Source organism: Platichthys flesus, chromosome 7, assembly GCF_949316205.1.
Source record: "Platichthys flesus chromosome 7, fPlaFle2.1, whole genome shotgun sequence".
In the NCBI taxonomy this organism is placed as follows: domain Eukaryota; kingdom Metazoa; phylum Chordata; class Actinopteri; order Pleuronectiformes; family Pleuronectidae; genus Platichthys; species Platichthys flesus.
In genome coordinates this window covers 10514798-10533471 of record NC_084951.1, presented here as the reverse complement: position 1 = coordinate 10533471, position 18674 = coordinate 10514798, and the positions used below count along the sequence as shown (strand labels likewise).

Genomic DNA, 18674 nt, shown 5'->3' with positions numbered 1-18674 from the left:
GGGAGGTTCTCTGCAAAAAACGTTCCCAGCAGCAACATCTCCTCCTAACATTATTCAAGTGAGAGGTGGAGCAGCTCTGCTGCCAAGAGCAACCCAAAATCTACAACAAACTCTTCTGACATCTTCGTTGGTGTCTTCTACGTGTATGATGGCGCTTTCTAACTAATGTTTTCTTTTTATTTATTTTTTATTTTTATGTCTGTTGTGTGTTAGAAGCGTCATCAACCCCCCCCCCCCCCCAACACACACTTACTCACTGTGAAACCAGCGGGGATCCCCTGCTGGTTTCACATCGACTTCTCCTAGATACTCGGAGGTCAGGCGGAGAAAGTCCGTAGAAACTGTGGAGTATCTCACTTGGACATTTGCATTCATACATGCACCTCCTCCGGAGAAAATATGGAGGATTGTGTTGTCCAGTGCATGTCTGTAAGCAGCTATGGGAAGTGGATGGCAGGAATGTTCAGTGGAGGACAGAGAACACAGGAAATGAAAATGGATAATGAAAGACAGGTAAAGCTGTGATTTTAGTACAGGAGTAACATCTAATGAAGCATCACAGATAAAGGGAAATAGCTAAAAAGAATAAAGATAAAACAGAAATAGGGGATGAAAAGAAGGTGGCACTGTGAATTGGGACGGCAGTGCCTTAATATTTACAGTCTGCTGTTTAAACAGATACCTCCAGCCTCCATCTGGGATCCCACAGTTTTGTTTACACAAAACGATTTGCGTCTGTGCTCATGCAACCTTCGAGTTGTTTTGAAGACAAGCCCGTCTTTTACATAAATACACAGTACAGCTGCATGGAACGCCCAAGCCATAAATGGTTGTTCTGGTCTGCAGCTATTTTCCAAACAACACCCTAACCCTAACCCACGTTATAAGGCACTTTATAAATCAGAAAGAGAGCAATTATGATAAAGCTAATGTTAAGCTACAGGAAGACATCTTAAGGATTTCCCCCATCAACCCAGGAAAGTGTTCAGGACTCTGAGATGGAACATGAGACGTACAGGCAGGTCAGTGCCGTGTCTGAACTGTTGTGGTGAAGACAGAGCTGAGCCACAAAGACAAGCTTTCGATTTGGCAATCGAACTAAGTTCCGGCCCAAAACTAAAAGTTTTAAAGGAGGATACAAATTCTTTCAAGCTGCATTTTCAACCTACCACAAAATGTAGACAAATGAGAACCAACCACCAGATCCTGCATTCCCAACAAAAAGTTATAGGGCAATACAAATTCTATCTAGAACAGCTGCTCCTTCACGCCCAAAGGGGACAGTTGAGGTGGTTCAGGCATTGAGTAAGGATGCCTCCTGGGGGCCTTCTGTTGGAGGTTTACCGGGCCCTCCCAACTGGGAGGAGACCCAGCGGTATAGACCCAGATATCGCTGGAGGGACTACATATCAGTGGCCATATCCCAGGGGAAAGCGTGGCCGGGAGAAGGATGTCTGGAACAGCCATATTTGCCAGCTGCCTCAACAACCTGAGCCCGGTGTAAGTGGAATAAAATGTATGGATGCGTGGCCGGGAGAAGGATGTCTGGAACAGCCATATTTGCCAGCTGCCTCAACAACCTGAGCCCGGTGTAAGTGGAATAAAATGTATGGATGCGTGGACCATTAAAATGTTCTTATGAATGGGTTATAACTTAGTTATAAAGCATTAATAAATGATTTAGTAACACTATGGAAGACCCACACCATACAAAACTTTGATGAAGATACTCAAGACAAATAATGAGAAAATAATTTTGCAGTAAACTTTTACTTATCAAGCAGAAAAGCAGAGATTTTCAAACCATGTATAGGTAGTTCTCCAACAATGCTGCTGTAAACACCTCTTTCTGTTAAATCCACCACACCCACCGAATGATTTGCTGTGCTGCGAGATAACAAGGCTCCACAACACTTCTCATGTTGAAGCAGGTCTGTAAGGATTTTGCATTTCTCCTCTGAGCTCTCTGCTTGAAGCTGAATTGTGACTTACACATGAGGGGCTATTTATAAACCAAAAATGAGCGCTTAGTTTATTTGTCTCAATAAAACACGCCTCTGAATATGAAACAGCCCAAACGGCTGCAAACATTCAGGCACTTTGAATGAATGTGAGCGGCTCGATCATCATAGAAAAGTTCATAGGACAGCTCTTGAGTCAACCCACAAACACAGAGAGTAATCATTATTCAACTCATCACTACTGTTTGTGTTCTATTCGCTGCACTGAGGGTCACTGGAGCAAAGCAGCGAGTACCTCTGTGAAAAATGAAATACACTGATCAGTTACAAATAGTCCCCTGGCCTGCCTCCATGCGTTTTGAGTCCAAGTGTTGTGTAATTTGTCTCAATGCGAATCCCACAGTTAATTTCTGTGTTTCTTTGGATTTAAAACACTGGACTTAATTTCTGTTTTGAAGTTAATAGCAAGTTAACTCCAAAAGAAAAATAAGGATTAGAGATAATAAGATATAAGCCTTGATGAAATTACAGGGAAGCTCAGCCTAATGGGAAAAAAGGGTTGTTCTTCCTCTCTTAATGAATCATGGTTGTTCAGAACAAATTCTTCTTGGTCGGTTGCGTAAATGTTTTTCTACTTCCTTAAGATAACAATGTGTAAACAATGCACCTGACCACGCCTCATGTTAAGATCAACACACTTTGCTATTTGAACGGGTTGGAGACTGAAAGGAAAATATTCAATCTGCGTCGGTCTGGAACAAACACAGACATTTTGTCTCCAATTTGTTTCAGACGTGAGATCAGGCTCTAAAATAAAAGTGTAACATCAACCGTAGGTTTTTACTTTTTGACTGATTCAAATAAAGGCTTAAGATTGCAGTTTTGAAAGGTGGTGCCAAGACTAACCCTAACCCCCCCACTGGCACAGGTGGTACAGGTGGCTGTCTCAGCTCATCGTTATGAGGATGAGGTAGTTAAGATTAGATTAGATAAGATGTACTTTATTGTCATTATATTGGCACATAGTAAAAGTACAACGATATGTAGTTTTACATCTAACCAGAAGTTGGAAGTACTAGATTTAAGGTGCTTATGAGACAATATTTAAAGGTGAAAGTTTTTGTCATATATTGTATTTAAACTTGAAAAAGCGCACGTCATAACAGAGCAGCAGAGTCAATTATTTACAGATATGGCACATATGAATATATACAGGTGCAGTGAGAGGAGTAATATATATGAGCCAATACAGATGAATTGTTTTGTTTGATTGATTAGGCGTTTCATTTCTGCACAGATTTGCACATGAGGGCATCTTTACAGTTTCACAGTCACAAGGGGCCAGCCCACCTTTGATTATAGGTTATTAACTTTTTCAAAAACACAGTAGATAGATGTCATGATGAAGAGAGGCTCCAGACAGTTGACTCTATATAAGCGTTTGGCGCTGAAAGGTCCAAGATGGTTGGAAACACTTAGTGGTGTTATAAGCCATTTTCAAATGTAATTATATAATATTAAAACCAGCATTAATGATTTAATTTTGCTCAACTAAAAATTAGACAGATTTATTCATCGTTCCTTAATCCATCAGTTAGTTTTAAAATCTTTGCTAAGTTAAAATATTCATAAGAGCAGCCCTACATTATTCTTATTGGATACAACTTTTGCACATAGAAAATGTTGAGGCATTCTAATTCTGCATTTATATTTTGATGCATGGATTTCCTAAAATATCTTGAGGGAAATTCAGGATAAAAGGAACTAAAGGTCAGCAGAAGGTCACATGACGTGGAACATCAAGCGGATTCCTGGACTGTCTCTGTAAAGCTAGAACACTTTATCTACTCTGTCAACATATACAGCCACGTCGCCCTTGAGCTGCAGTCAATGAACGTGTATCTGCTCTGTGGGAACTGAGCAGTGGACTGAGCAGAATCTGTGTCACTGTGTGAAAGGTAAACAGGAGTTTAATGAAAAGAGCAAACATAGCAAACTGTGGCTGAGCTGATGTCCTGCAGATTCACACAATGGAATTTATCCATCATAGAAAAGCATATATATCAGGTGATGCAGCCAGCCGAACAAAGAACTACAGTTCCAGCTGGATAGTGTTGGTCAAAGTAAAATAACCTGATTCAATTGTATATGTTAATTGTATGTGTCCTTTTATCCAGGTTTCATTCAGTTCTTAGCCGAACACTGTGCATGCACATTTTTCTTGGCTGAATATCTGTGGACTCATAGGAGAGCATGTGTCCTTTCTTACATCTGAAAGTCACACTGCCGCTGAAAACCTTCAACACGGGTCTGTCTATTTACATTCCTTCTCTTGGACATGGAATGTCCTTCATGTTGTGCAGCTGTGTGTTTGTGTGTATATGTGTGTGTGGGTGTGTTATTTCGCAATGGAAGCATATAATGCAATTTTACGCCAAACCAAAAGCGCAAAGAAACCTGGACAAGAATGAGAGTTTCAGTATTGGGAAAAAAATAGTGTGATTAAATCAAAACAAGACAATGAATACAGACAAATCATCTGCCACTAGCTACAAAACACAAATACACTGTAGGGATGGTTGGAGCTGCTGGAACAGATCATAGAAAGTATCCTACCATGGAGTGACCCACGATGAAGACAGGGAGGTCCGGGTGGAGGGACTTCATCTGGTCGATGTGCTGCAGGGAGTCTCTGATGAAAACCTGGAAGTCTTTGATGATCATCCTGTCGCCTTCACTCTGACCATGACCAACTGAGGAAGAAAAGAGGAAAGAAGAAAAAAGAAATGATGTGAGAAAGCTTGTTCCCGCAGAATATTCCCCCATTCTGTAAATGGAAAACTGAAGAAGACATTGTCAGAGGAAATAAGAGGAAACGAGTGGAACCGAACAAGAGTGAATGTGGGATAATATTTCTCACGTTGGCGTGATCGAGGGCAGATGCCGAAATGTTGTCATTGTTATTGGACAAGTACATGATAACATTTGCTTGTTTGGTATGTAAGTGAAGTTGTCAACTTTAATTAGAGGTATAGCTGGGAAGTTAGCCAAACTGTGATGGACATTTGTGCAGCTGTATGCTCGGGAGGCTCAGACCACAGCTCGCATTTATGACAATAAATCACATATCCCAGCCGGAGGGGGAAGCCAACTATAGTCAAGAGGGAGGTTTGCATAGTGTTGCTCTAATGGATTTTTTATTAAAACATAAATACCACAATTTTCTTGACTAAAGAGGCTGTTGCATTGTTCAGCTTGTGTGTAAGGGTTTCTATCTTTCTCATATTTGTATCCTTTATAGAAAGGTGAATAAAAAAAGAGGAAGGACAAATTGAGGGAAAGATTAATGTGAGTAGATGGAGAGGGGGATCAGAAGGGGGAAAATTGAGAGAGAAGGCAGCGATGAGAGTGAGAGTAAAAAAAGACAGAGAAATTATGGGACGGATGAGGAAGAAAGAAACCGTTTACAGAGGAGGAGAAGAAGCCATCTGGATGAGCGAGAGAAGAAGGAGACGAAGGAGAGAAAAGAGGATGAAGGGGAACAGGAAGAGGAGAGGAAGGAGAAGAACGAGTAAGACAAATTGAAGGCAGGAGTGAAAGACGAGTGAGAAGACGGAAGGGAGAAATGTGATTGGCAGATGGAGAGGAGGAAAGACACATGAATATGTATGAGATGAATGTGTGTTTGCATAGACCTGTGATCTACGTGTGTGTCCTCCTCCAGCTCTCTGCAGCAGTGGCTGAGAGGTGAGGCCGGTTGCCACGGCGACCGCTGAGCCAACAGCACGTGAGGGCTTGAAAACATCACAACATGTGCAGCTCCCACCGCAAGTGTTTGTGTTATTGATTTGACAGGGGGGTGGGGGGGATATAGTGTGCATTGATTTGAACTTTGCAGCTCATATGAAAGTGGTGCTGTCTTTCTTGGTAATTGGATCAGTTGGATTTCATAGTTGATTATAACACAGATGGATAGCGGATGGAAAACAGTGTCATCAGTGCTGTGATAATGAAAATCCAGTTAACTTGCCAATTACACACATGTTGGGTTGATACAGTAGAATGCGGTTAAAAAAGGAGCATTATATCATGCATTCACACCATTACAGTGTGATCATGGACTCTTATCTACCAGGAATCTATTGTTGTTGTTATCATTATCATTATTGGCGACACAGTGATACATATGGTTGTTTGTCTCTGTGTAATGGTCCTATAATATGCTAACTACCTGTCAAACCTGTCCCCTGAGATTGGCTCCAGTTCCCCCAACGTCTCTCAAATGAGAAGCAGTATAGATAAAGGATGGATGGATAATAATATTGTGGTTTGAATCCCAGTTTGGACAGGGTGTCGTCTTGTGGAGTTTGCATGCTTTATCTGTGTCTGTGTGGGTTTTCTCTGGGTAGACTGGCTTCCTCCCACAGACCAAAGATGTGCAGACTGTACTCTCAAATGATTGGAGACTCTAAATTGACCATAGGTGTGAATGTGAGTGTGGACGGTATGGTATGTTGTTAATGAGATACGATGGAGACCTTTCAGAGCGTACTCCGCCTCTCGCATTGTGTCAGCTGAGATTTGCTCCAACTCCCCCAACCCCCCCCAAAGGACACAGGAAATGGATGATGGATGGATTTGTGATAATTCAGTGGTTAGCGACGTCGCCTCACGGAAAAACGTTCCCGGTTTGAATCAGAGTAAAAACGACGCCATGCTTGCACGTCCGTGTCACCGTGCAGTATAACAAACTAATATTAGCATTATTCCTGACAAATGAGCTCTGGGACAAGCTTCTCCAATTCAATCAGAGCTGTGAGGAAAAACGATCTTTGCAACAACTGATGAGGTCTGAGACTTTGCCAGTGCTGATCTGATTAGATGTCAAGATTCCATTCATTTGTGCATCGCCAGGCCACATTACGCTGATACAGTATCAAGCACATCCACAATGAATATTTCCCCTTTGTCTGATAATAAATTGGATTTCTAGAGAAGAAAACATTCATTAATTACCATGCATACATTTTTACTCTACAAAATGGAAAACGATTGGTGTCTGTCAGCTCTACAATTTGATTTTTTTTTGTCAGAGAAATGTGAGCGTTGTTCTGGAAATGATTTTGACTGGTTAATAGATGCAGTGTCGTGCCCGATGGGAGGAATCTCCAGTCTTTGCAGGCTGTGAATGAAAAAGACCTCAAAGTCATATAATTAGAAAGAAATATATGTGAGACAAGAGAAAGTGTGATGTGGGAAGAATAAGTTAAAGATCTTGACTGCTGAACTCTATCTGGAGCTGCCCCCGGCGGTGTGTGTCTGTGTGTGTGTGTGTGTGTGTGTGTGTGTGTGTGTGTCTCAGGGACATAGATGAGGGACTACTGTGTACAGGGACTTGTTCCAGTTCAGTACTTTCCATTTAACAGTGTGACATTTCACTGCGAGTCGCTGAACAAATTGCTCCTCTGTGTGCAAGCCTCAGCCGTCCTCTTCATTCACTCCCTGTTTCATTATCTCAGCCGGCTTTTCATTGAGATCTCTAGCTCTGCTAATATTCCCTCATCTTCCTGCTGCGGCTTCATTGCTTTGATTTCTCATCCTGTCTCTTGTCTAGATGATCTGTGATAGTGAACACGCGTGTTGCTCTTTTCCAGCATGGCACTGACGCACGGTCACACATTCCTGTTGTATCTCGAACCTGCCAAGTGCAATGACAGGGATTCGCCTCTGAGCTTCACTGGGAAGACACTGGCAAGTTTCTTTAATTACTACTCACCAAACAGTTTTGTGTTTTGCTTCTTTGGCCAAAACACAGAGGCCTTTTTTTCATCAGCACATTTCAAATTTCCTGACTACAGCGAACATAAATATTTTCGGCGGATGTTTCATTTAACATAGAGATCCTGGGCGGAATCTGTTGTGTGAGACAAACATTCTGACCCACTGCAGTACACCGAGCTGATTTGCCTTTCAACGACACAATCACCTTGGGATAGACTAGACTGGACAGGTTTTTTAGCCTGAGCTCAGAACCAGTTCATCCAGTACTTTCACTGAAACCTGAAGAGAGCCAGACGTTCCATTCAAACCAGTCAGACCAACTTTATACTCACTTGTTCTGTGCCTACACACCTACACACTTACACAGAGTGGAGCTGCAGGAGAACAATGGAACAATGTGCCACCAACACTAATTATTCTGTTATCAGACAGAAAGGGGGATGATGAGTTTTCATTCTCTCTTTGTGCACAAGCTATTTAGCGTGTGAGCCCCTGATGACTATACGAGGACAGCCATGGGTGTAGGTGTAAATGTATGCATGAATTAATGGGATGCAAGGTGTGTGTTTGTGACTCACCGTGGTCGTGTGCAAACACCAGCAGGGACAGTTCCTTCAGTCTCTGTGCGATCTCATCGTATGGCCCACAGTGCTCTCCTGCTCCGTGGGCAATAAACACCAGAGCCCTGAAATGGAGGAGAAGAGGGGATGGACAAAATGTTTATTCACCATTTCATAAATGCATGGTTTCCTAAATTTGAAATTTATTTTTCTCATACAAAAAGCCAACGTCCTGCATTAGAGTGTGGTGCCGTGCTGCCTTGATAAAGTGCTGTGTTGGTACAGCATGTATTAAGATGGGATGCTAAAAGAAAAAGATAATTTCAAGGTTGATAGACAAAGACAGAGACTGAGAGCAACACAGGCTGTGTTTTTTAGAGACAGCAGCTTCCATCCATCTGTCCGTCTGACTGCTACAACAAAAGCCTGCCTGCCCGGCTGAAAACACACACTGAGGGAAGCCAGTAAAATCCCAATGTGACCCACACATAACAGAAAACAGCTCTTTTGGCCTAAAACTGTGGAACCTAGAGTTTGGTTTTATGAGAGGATCTATTCAAATATGTAGCAAAATTGATGCGGTATGCGGATATATCTTCAGTTTCTATAAAGGTGATTTATAAAGTGAAAAAAGAAAGCTGCATGGACCGAAGCATCTCAGATTTGTCTTTATCTCGACTCGACTCTGCTCATAGAGCCGTCTCTCTACGTCACTCTCTCTCCTCTGGGGCTAAGCTGTGCCAAAGCAAGGTAAAGCCAAATTGTCGTCCAAGGCGGTTTTCACAGTTTATGCAGATCTGTGAAATTAATTTGGATGTTTAACCATGATTGAATCATATTTATTTATGGATTATAATGAGCCCTTTGTGTGTCAATATTGTCTATGGTGAGCACATTTTATCCTGAAATTCTGGTTCGTTCATTCTGTGACTAATAGGGATTTGTAGTTATTATAATTTTCTTATAGCCTGGGAGGAAATCACGTGTTACAGTCTAAAAAGGTATGAAACAGATAGCGTCGTGGGACAAACTTGAACCAATCGCAGCTGACACTTGGCAAGACAACCAGCCAATCACACTATTCACTCCTATAGTCAATTGAGGCTACGCACCAACTACTATGTTCTTGTTTAAAAACACCATTGTCAAACTAAAACGACTACAAGAGCACTGTGGCTTCTTATCAGTTTTAATCCCCATCCATACGAAGACCCCTGAAAACACATATCACATGACCAGTCATGTCCACTGGGCATGCTGGTGTAAACAGAAAGCTTTTGGTTGTTGTTGCAGAAAGACCTAGGCTACAAATGAGAAGCGGCAAGTAAAAAATGTAGAATTTGACGGAGCAGCTTCTAGCAAAACTTGTAATTAATTATCCAGGTTGCGTCCTACACTGGAAGACGGAGCTAATACTGGTTGTTTTCTTTCGGACGGGGGTCATGTGATAGGAGCCTGACAAATTAGCGAAGGCTAAATCGTGACCGAAAAGACCAAAACAGCTAAGGGTTGTCAGTGTACATCATCGTTTCCAAACATTTTCGCCTTTAGTTAAATAATAGGCACAAGCTGCTCTAAGACCAGATGTTTTTTTCAGGTTTTTCTATCTGAGCGTATTTTGCAGCGGAGCAGATCTGAAATGCTCCGGTGTTGTTTTCTCTCGTTGGCAGCCGTGCTGAGGAGCCTGTGAGAGCTTCAATCAGCAGAAGCACAGAATTAGTCCAAATGTATGCAGGGACAGAGAAGAAGGGAACCAGAGAGAGAAAGAGAGAGAGAGAGAGAGAGAGAGAGAGAAAGGGTGAGGTAGGATGGTGGTGAATAGTGGTGGAGGGGGGACAGCATAAGAGTAGCTGTTCATCAGGCTTCATTAGCAACTGGCTCCACTTTCACGCCTTTTCCCTCCCTTTAGGAAGCCATCGCTGTGGGCTAAGTGTGTGTGTGTGCCTGTACGTGTGTGTGTGTGTGTGTGTGCCTGTACGTGTGCGTGCGCGCGTGAAAGAGCGTCTTTGTACAGACATAATGTTCTGTAACATACATGCCGATGGTAAAGACGACTGTACAGTGAATCACAAACTGTTACACTGAGCTAGAATGTGCTTCGTTCTTTCTATCTTTCTCTGAGATTATCGCCATTCACCCAAGATATAACGTCTGCATTTTTTTGAAACTTTGAAGGATTTAATTGCGCTGAGATCTAATCTTGGCAGATGTCTGAATCCATTCAGCTGCAGGCATCTGCAGACAAGTGACGGCATTCAGGACTCAGCGCGGCACTTTGCTCAGAGAGGTCTGCTGAGCCTCAACAGGCATTTTCTTGGAACAAATTCAAATTCACACCTTGTATGTTAAAAGACTTTCTATGATGTCAGAATCCATTAAGAAAATAAACATAATAATTTAAATATAAAGTAAACATAAATGCATTTTCGGCAATATTCTGTAAAATAGGACCTTTCATATAATTGCTTATTGGTAAACATAAACATTGATATTAACAAGTCTGTGAGAGGCTTTATCATATGATTTGTATTGGCTAACTGATGATTACATTACATTACATATCATTTAGCTGTAGCTATGATCCAAAGCAACTTACAATAAGTGCAATAAACCCCAAAGTGCTACAATTAAGTGCAATATATAAGTGCAACTAACTTTTTATAACACAGAGTTGATGATGCTTATTAGGCCATCATCTTCTAAACAGAGGTGTTGTGGGAAGAGATGTTGAGTTGGTCGGCCCCTATTCTGTATTATTTCTCACACCTGACCTTTCCGAAGTTTTAGTAGGCTGAGAGTGACATCATCATCAACACGACTCCCCGTACTCTCATGACTAGTCTGGATAGAGGTGATATTCATTATTGTGTGTGAAGTTGAAGTATTTTTGATGTTCCAGGTAGAGGAAAAATTGACTTTTTTCATTTTTCTTACTCATTATCTCTCCTCACCCTCTCATGGGAACTGGAGACCCACTCGTCTCCCACGCTGCTGGAACAACACGGCTTATAACCAACCTTATTAAAACACTCAGTGAGCAGTACTGAGAGTTCAGTCCTCCCTCTGGCCTTACTCACAGCTATTCCAAACAAACACAGGCCCAGGTCAACGCCAATACCCTGATACCCCTCATGCAATGCTGACTCACAAACCTCCCATGCCTAAATACCACATTCTCCACGTTCAACGGTGAAACTGACAAGGGAAGATAAAATCGTGTCGATTGCCTGCAGGCACAATGGCGGAAAAAACAAAATCTGTCCAGGTATTGTTCATGCTGACTCGCTGGCACTCCCTCATGCCGGACTGAGATACACTGCACCATGCAACACAGTCAGCATGGTAACATCTCAGCATTTGGGACTGTGCTGTGCAGCTGTTCAGGCAGGACAGGAAAGCGAAAGAGAGGTAGAAAGACGAGTCAGGACAATCTGAATGAATCTCGTCCGGGTTTGCTGTGAAGAAATATTTAACAAATTCAAATAAAGTATTGATCATTAAGTGGTGATCGGAGTTGATATTGTGGCATTGTTTACCAACCAATCAATGATAAGAGAAAAAATACGTCTGATTCATAGTGAAACTGCAGGACTAACGGATTTCCCCAAAACCTGGTGTAATGATGGGACATGAACCAAGAAAGAAGAAGAAGAACCCATTCAATTTTGGAGCAGATCCCAACACAGTCGCAGATAAGGGCATTTTTTGAGATTTTCCCCAAATTCACAGGAAATAATTCACGGATCTTGATTAAAAAATCTGGCATGTTAGGGGACTGATGTTTATGAGAGTGTGATAATTTTGAGATCCAAATCTGGATTCAGTTAATTTGTTTGTGGTTTAATAAGGGGACTGGTGGGCCTTGGCAGAGGTAGTCACTCTACTGAGTGCTATAGTGTAATACGATTTTGCTATTGTGGCCTTATATAAACATATTGGAGTGCTAAATGAACAGTGGAGAGTTCAGTTTCCATGTGTCCTGACTTGGCAGGAGCCAGAGGACAAGAAAGAGAGAACGAGCACTGGCATGTTAATCTGATTAATGGACTAAGACCCTGCGTGTGTGCGTGTGTGTGGGTATGTATGAGTGTGCACAGTCCTGTTTAGGGCAATTTATGGGGACCAAAAGCAACCACCTCTAACGTAGTCCATTAAACTTGAAGTTTTCATAGGGGACATATTTCAGACTAAAGACCACTGGGTACGGTTTGTCCAATTAGGAGCTGTGGTTGCCAGTAAGTCACCTCTAGGATCTTCTAGCCTTTCTTCAATAAAACTTTTTCCCAAAAACATTTTAGTGGTAGGTAATAGCATAGTACAAAGAAAATAGAGCTATTTATTATGTCATGGCTGGCTGGCATATTTGTGGTTATCTCATATTATCACCAAGACTCTTAATACATCAGTAACTATATCACAAAGCTTTGGACAAAGTTGTGATGTCTTTTGGACTGCAGAGCTGTTCTGTATTACAGTGACCTGAAATGGGGTCTGAGCAAAGGATGAATGGTGACTGAGGGGTATGAAAACAAAGCCAGAAATGAGAAAGTTATTTTAGGAGGTGTGTGTGTTTGTGTGTGTGTGTGTGTGTGTGTTTGTGTGTGTGTGTGTGTGTGTGTGTGTGTGTGTGTGCCTGTGTTTGTGTGCCTGTGTGTGTTAGTGTGTTGCATAGACAAAATATAACACAAGAGCGAGACAGAGGAAATTGCCATCTGATGAAAAGAAATAGAGGCTGAGAGACAGCAGGGAAACTGTCGGCGGATTCTGACTCAGTTCAAATAAAATATAGAGGAAAACATTTGTCCACAGTGCAGAGAGATGAGGTCAAAGGCCACAATGGATATCATTGAATCTCATCAGTGTGTATTTATCAGGACACAAAGGCCTTGTCCCAATTCACCCCTCAGCCTTACCACTATATACTTGATTTAAATCCAGTTTGTTGATACTTCCCTAGTGGTTCAAAACTGCATGCTTGAGTTAGAGTTGACTGATACTGCAAACCCAGCAGTAAATGCAAACCTGGTGTCATCATAAATTCATAGCACACTTTCATCAGTGGATGCATAGATCCATTAACCCATACATTATATACCCTGCCTCTCCTTTGGGGGCGGCTATGGCTCAGGATGTAGACGGGGTCGTCAATAACCTGTTTGGTGATTCGATTCCCGGCACCTCCAGTTTGCATTATGAATCCCAAATTGCCCCTGATGGCTGTGGCGAGGGTGTATAAATAGTGTGTAATAGAAAAAGTGCAGCCTAAAGATGTGCAGTGAATGTGTGCGTATATGGGTAAATAAGAAATGTACTGTTAAATGCCTTTGAGTAATGGATAACACTAGTAAAAAAAGCGCTATATAAATAAAGTCTGGCTGACATACAAACACAAACCACCATTCCTTCTCATATACACACCCAGTCTACGATTAGCCTAGCCCCACTCTATGTATTTAGACTGTGGGAAGAAACTGTAATAGAAATCCCACACAGTTGGATGCAGAAAGTTCCCAGCCCAACTGGAATTCAAACCAAGAACCTTCTAGGTCATTAGATAACGCAACAGAACTCTCTTCATGCAGAAACTAAACAAGAGATTGTGGAAAAATATTTAATCTTTTTATTTGATACAAATCTGCTTCAATTAAAGCAAAAAACTACGTCTGATTCCGCTGCTGCTAAATGTCCTTTTTGGCCTATTTCCCTCTGTCTGTTTGTATAATCCCTTTGCTCTCTTCTTATGTAACTGTGTTTTTCTTTGATGCATCCCCACTTGCTTTTGCAACGTTCCCAAAGTCAACATCTTACCCTCAATCTATCCTACTCTTTAATATATCTGCATAGCCGGAGAAGTCAATCTAACTTATGGAAATCATAATAATTATAGAGAATACCTTGATACTTATTTACACTGTGGCCAGTTCTCTTACTGATGCAGGAGTTATAACTTGCTGTTGCATTATTATTGAATTCATTATAATGACGTTACGGTGAATACAAGTGTCAGTCTTTTCACATAAACTCCCAGTAAATGGTCACAGTGGGCACCTTTAAACTCCTACTCAGTCAATTTTATGGAAATACAAGTGGCCGTAAAAACATTATGTTCTGCATTATTCAGCTAAGTTCTGCCCTGAGGCAGAGGCAGGAAAAGGGAGCTATTGGAAAGCTGTTAAATTTATAAAGCGTCCTCCGCTGATGAGCCTAACAGCGGCAATGAGCAGGAGGGACATTAAATAGTCCCGATGTACAAACACAAAGAGGGAAGGAAACTAATAAAGACACCATCAGCGAAAACATCGTCCACAACAGGACCCATATGCACAAGCTGTGTGTGAGTGGGTGTTTGTAACTGTCAGTCGGATTGAAAGATAAGTGTCATGTTATTTGTGTAAAAAAAAAATGATCATTGGCTGGTTCACAGGTCTCCATGTGGGTTCAAAGCCTCAGTCAGTCATCTATTGGACGGCCTGTCGGTCACTGCTGCTGCTCTGTCCCTCTACCTTTCACCTTCTTCTCGATTCCTGTGATCTTTGACCCAATTTTACACTCATCGATGTCCTATCCCCATTTACATAAGCTTTTGTCAATAGAGAAATCTTAACTAGAAACAAGTCCATGCTTATTCCACCAAATAGTAGCACTCAAACTATAGTCCACGTGATAGTACCAGTGACTGCCTTCAAAACAAACACCAAAATCATTAAATGTCCATGAATCATGTAGAGTTTCCCTTTGAAAGTAACATTTGGAAAGGAGAAAAGAACAGAGACAAGTGCAGGTAGCGTGCAGCAAGTGAGTGACCCCAGAAATCAATACCAGGAAGGTGACACGGATGTTTTGCACACTCAGTATGTGTCAGCTATTATTCAAGCTTACAAAGCTACTGAACTTTGCTGATGACATTGCTGTCCCTGTAGGTCATTTACAAAGTATGTCCAGTCTGTATTTGTTTTAGTGTTTCGATCTATCACCTGCATTCACCTGCTTATGTGAACCTGTTCTATCATTCATCTACCACAGGCTTCACATTATATAATTTTTGATAAAAAAGGAAGCTTTGCAGAGTATCATGTTTGAGACCTTTTGTCCCCACGGCTCAGGATTTACTGATTCACAAACCCTTCAGACAGCTTCAAATTTAAACTACAAAAACAAAGGTTTAGTAAAATAGACAAAGATGGTGGGGAAATGGTTGTATTTCTGCTAAAGTCATTCATACAGCAATCAAACTTAAATCAAGCAAGTAACCAAACACATTCATCCAACTGTGCCAATATCTCTAAGCCGCGGTGTCATATCACACAGGTCATAAAGAACACGCTCTGTGTTGGTGGTTCCCCTCCTCTAACAGGGATTTAATATTTCAGTTTCTGTTTAATCCACCTTCCTGCTAGACAAACACTCCACACGGTAAGGAAGTTGAGTCAGTAACTGTCAAACTACTACGCTGACAGGGTAAATCAGGATTGTGTAATCTTCTTTGGTAATGTAATCGACGTTAACTTTTAAGTACTGCACTGCAGCTCCAAGACAATAATCATCAGTCAATTAAATCAATAAAATTGCCATTTGATGCTACCTTATGCCTATATCTTTATGAATATTCACAAACACACAAGACTCAGTCAATGTGATAATGACAATGTGAAGTTGCTATTTGATCACACATGACCATTATCATCCATAGATTCAATGCATAGATCACTTTGAAACATTTTGTGTTAAGAGTTTGAGTTTGAGCTCCCTGCAGGCTGCTGCTTGAACAGACTGTCAAACTGGGATCAGCTGTCTGGAGTTTCCTTTGATCATTGGAGCTTATCACCGCACCAGCTGCTGCAGTTGCCAATGTTAAACTCCTCTTACCACAAAAGTTGAATGTTCTTGTTTTTTCTTCAGATATAAGCTATAAACAGAAACAACATATTCATCTTTGAATTAAAGATTACAATGACAAAATGTTTTAAAACCATCCACAACTTATATTTCCTCTTTAACATGCAAACACTCTGTCTGTCAGTGGCTGTGGTGCGATTAGAACAAACAATACTTTCAATTTATAAACTCTGAATAAAAGATAACTAATGGCTACATCAACTGACTCTCTAGTTCTGCGTACTGAGTTCCAGCCTCTCTTAAATTTGAATAGGCTGTATAACAGCTCTTTGTGAAGCAGTGATAAAGGTGCAGCTTCAGGGTTCTGTGGCCAAGGTCCTACAGTCAGTCTTTACTTTCCCAAGCTCAATTACTCCAGTACACTTTATATATGTTTCATGAAGAAAGCTGCAACCAGCAGCACCACAGGCCAAACCAACAGCCCATTCCAAGGTTGAATGGGGCCACTGCACCACTTCATACCAGAGGCTATAATCACATTTTAACCTCAATACTTATAGTGATGGTATAAGCCTGTGGGGAAGCTGCATCGACGCATCCTATGATTTCATAGATTTGGCTCTGACACGTTGTGTCACATTGTGTTGAATCACTAATCTGACTGTTGCAGTGAGTGGGAAGCTGCAAGTCTGGAGGAACTATCATCCAGTCCAGTGGCAGCGCTTTTATTGTTAAACATCACGGTTTACGTTGAAACAGAAAGTAGTGGTAGTATGAAAGAATTCCATAAGTCTGGTTTTTAGTAGAGGTTTTTAGGAGACATTAAAAAAAGAAAAAAAATAAAAATAAATGTAATTTAGACATTTACAAATCTATGTTAAGGATCTACTGAGTTGGTGCACTGTTCCTAGTGGTCCTGCAATACAAGGTCGATCCAAGTGGAAAGAGCAAGCACACATATTTTCTGTGAAACAAAAGCCTAATACCAGACTAATGGATATAATAGTTCAATGAGATATTTTTGTGTTACAGTCAAAGTTGAGGGGTGTGGCTTATTGTCACATCAGAGTTTCCATTGATCTATTAGTCCCATTATATTCCTTTAACCTCCTTTGCTTCAATTCCTTTAACCCCCTTTGCTTCAATTCCTTTAACCCCCTTTGCTTCAATTCCTTTAACCCCCTTTGCTACAAATAATTTAACCCCCTTTGCTTCAATTCCTTTAACCCCCTTTGACTAAATTCCTAGTAACCACTTTGCTTCATTGAAGAATCAGTCTGCAGCAACCAGCCAATTGGTAGAACCAATAAGATAAGAGATTTTTCATGGAAAACACACTACGAACAGCGAAAAAAATGGAGTTCACTCAGAAAGTCAAACAAATGGACATGAATTCAGAGACTGTCCACCCGTACTTTGAACACTTTTTTACGAAGCTCACTGCACAGCAATGGGAGCGGTTGAAATCATGCCAACCGGATGACGCTACAACATTTATGTTTGCAGAACTTCTGCTGAACTTAATGACGTCTGTTTCAAATGACATTGTAAAGCGACGTCCCCATGCACCCGTGTCTGAGGATAAAGTTCGGTCTATTCTGGGCAACACTCTCAACAACAGTCTTTCACCAGGCAGCACAACAACGTCTGAGAGTTTGGATAAGCTCACAGACTTGGTTGTAGAGGAGGTGACAGAGACTGTCAACTCCACCTTGTCTGCAAGCTCCATCTGTGTGAGCTCTGAGAAGCCCATACCAACCCGCCTCATTAACCCCGCCAAAGTCCAGAAGATGATCTGTTATGCCTGCAAGTCGTTAAAGACAGACCGACGAATCAAACAATTGGTCAAGTGTCAATCGCGCAAGAAAGGTCGGGCCATTTCCTCAGAGGAACAGGACCCAGATGATCTCATTCTGGTGTGTAGGACTTCTTCAAGCTCCTACTCTTCACAAGCAAGCTCCGTGTCACGTAGTTCCTCAGAGGGAGGTTCAACAGCAAGCAGTATGGACAGTGTGAAGAGGCTTGTCAAGGAAACAATCAGCGATAGTTTGACTGACATTACAGACTTCTTTAATGAGTTCAATGACAGCCACACTCTCAATTCATCGTTTTCTCCAGAGATTGATTTGGCTTTGGATGAAATAATTGAGTCAATCAGTGAGGAAAGCTCAAATGGAAAGAAATCTCCGGAGCCAAACTTCTCAAACGGTAAAGGAATGAGAAAGATCAATAGGCTTTTCATAAAGACTTTTGCAGCAGCAGGGACGCTCCAAATATTGTCACAGGTCGCTAAAAAATTCAATGAGAATCACAAAGTCACTAGCAGGAAGGCGATACTGTCATTGATTGCTAGTATTGACGCTGTGCTTCTGGAGAAGGAGAAGCCAGGAGATGGAAATGAAAGTTCTGCGTTCCAAACAATGGAAAAGCCTCCATCTGAAAAGGTTATTGTATTCACCAAACGGCTTTCAGATCTCATCTACTTGCACATCGCACCTGGCAAGAATTCAGACATGGTTTCAGGTCTAGTGAAAAA

General features: G+C 41.5%; 1 protein-coding gene across 1 annotated transcript in view; it reads right to left on the bottom strand.

The window, feature by feature from the left end:
- The window catches only part of mgll (monoglyceride lipase), a 42694-nt gene that overhangs the window by 15219 nt on the left and 8801 nt on the right, over window positions 1-18674 (bottom strand). The window contains exons 3-4 of the mRNA XM_062391574.1: window positions 8321-8427; window positions 4578-4714 (exon numbers count right to left, since the gene is read on the bottom strand). Coding sequence (XP_062247558.1) covers window positions 4578-4714; window positions 8321-8427 — 244 coding nt within the window. The remainder of the gene's footprint in view (window positions 1-4577; window positions 4715-8320; window positions 8428-18674) is intronic.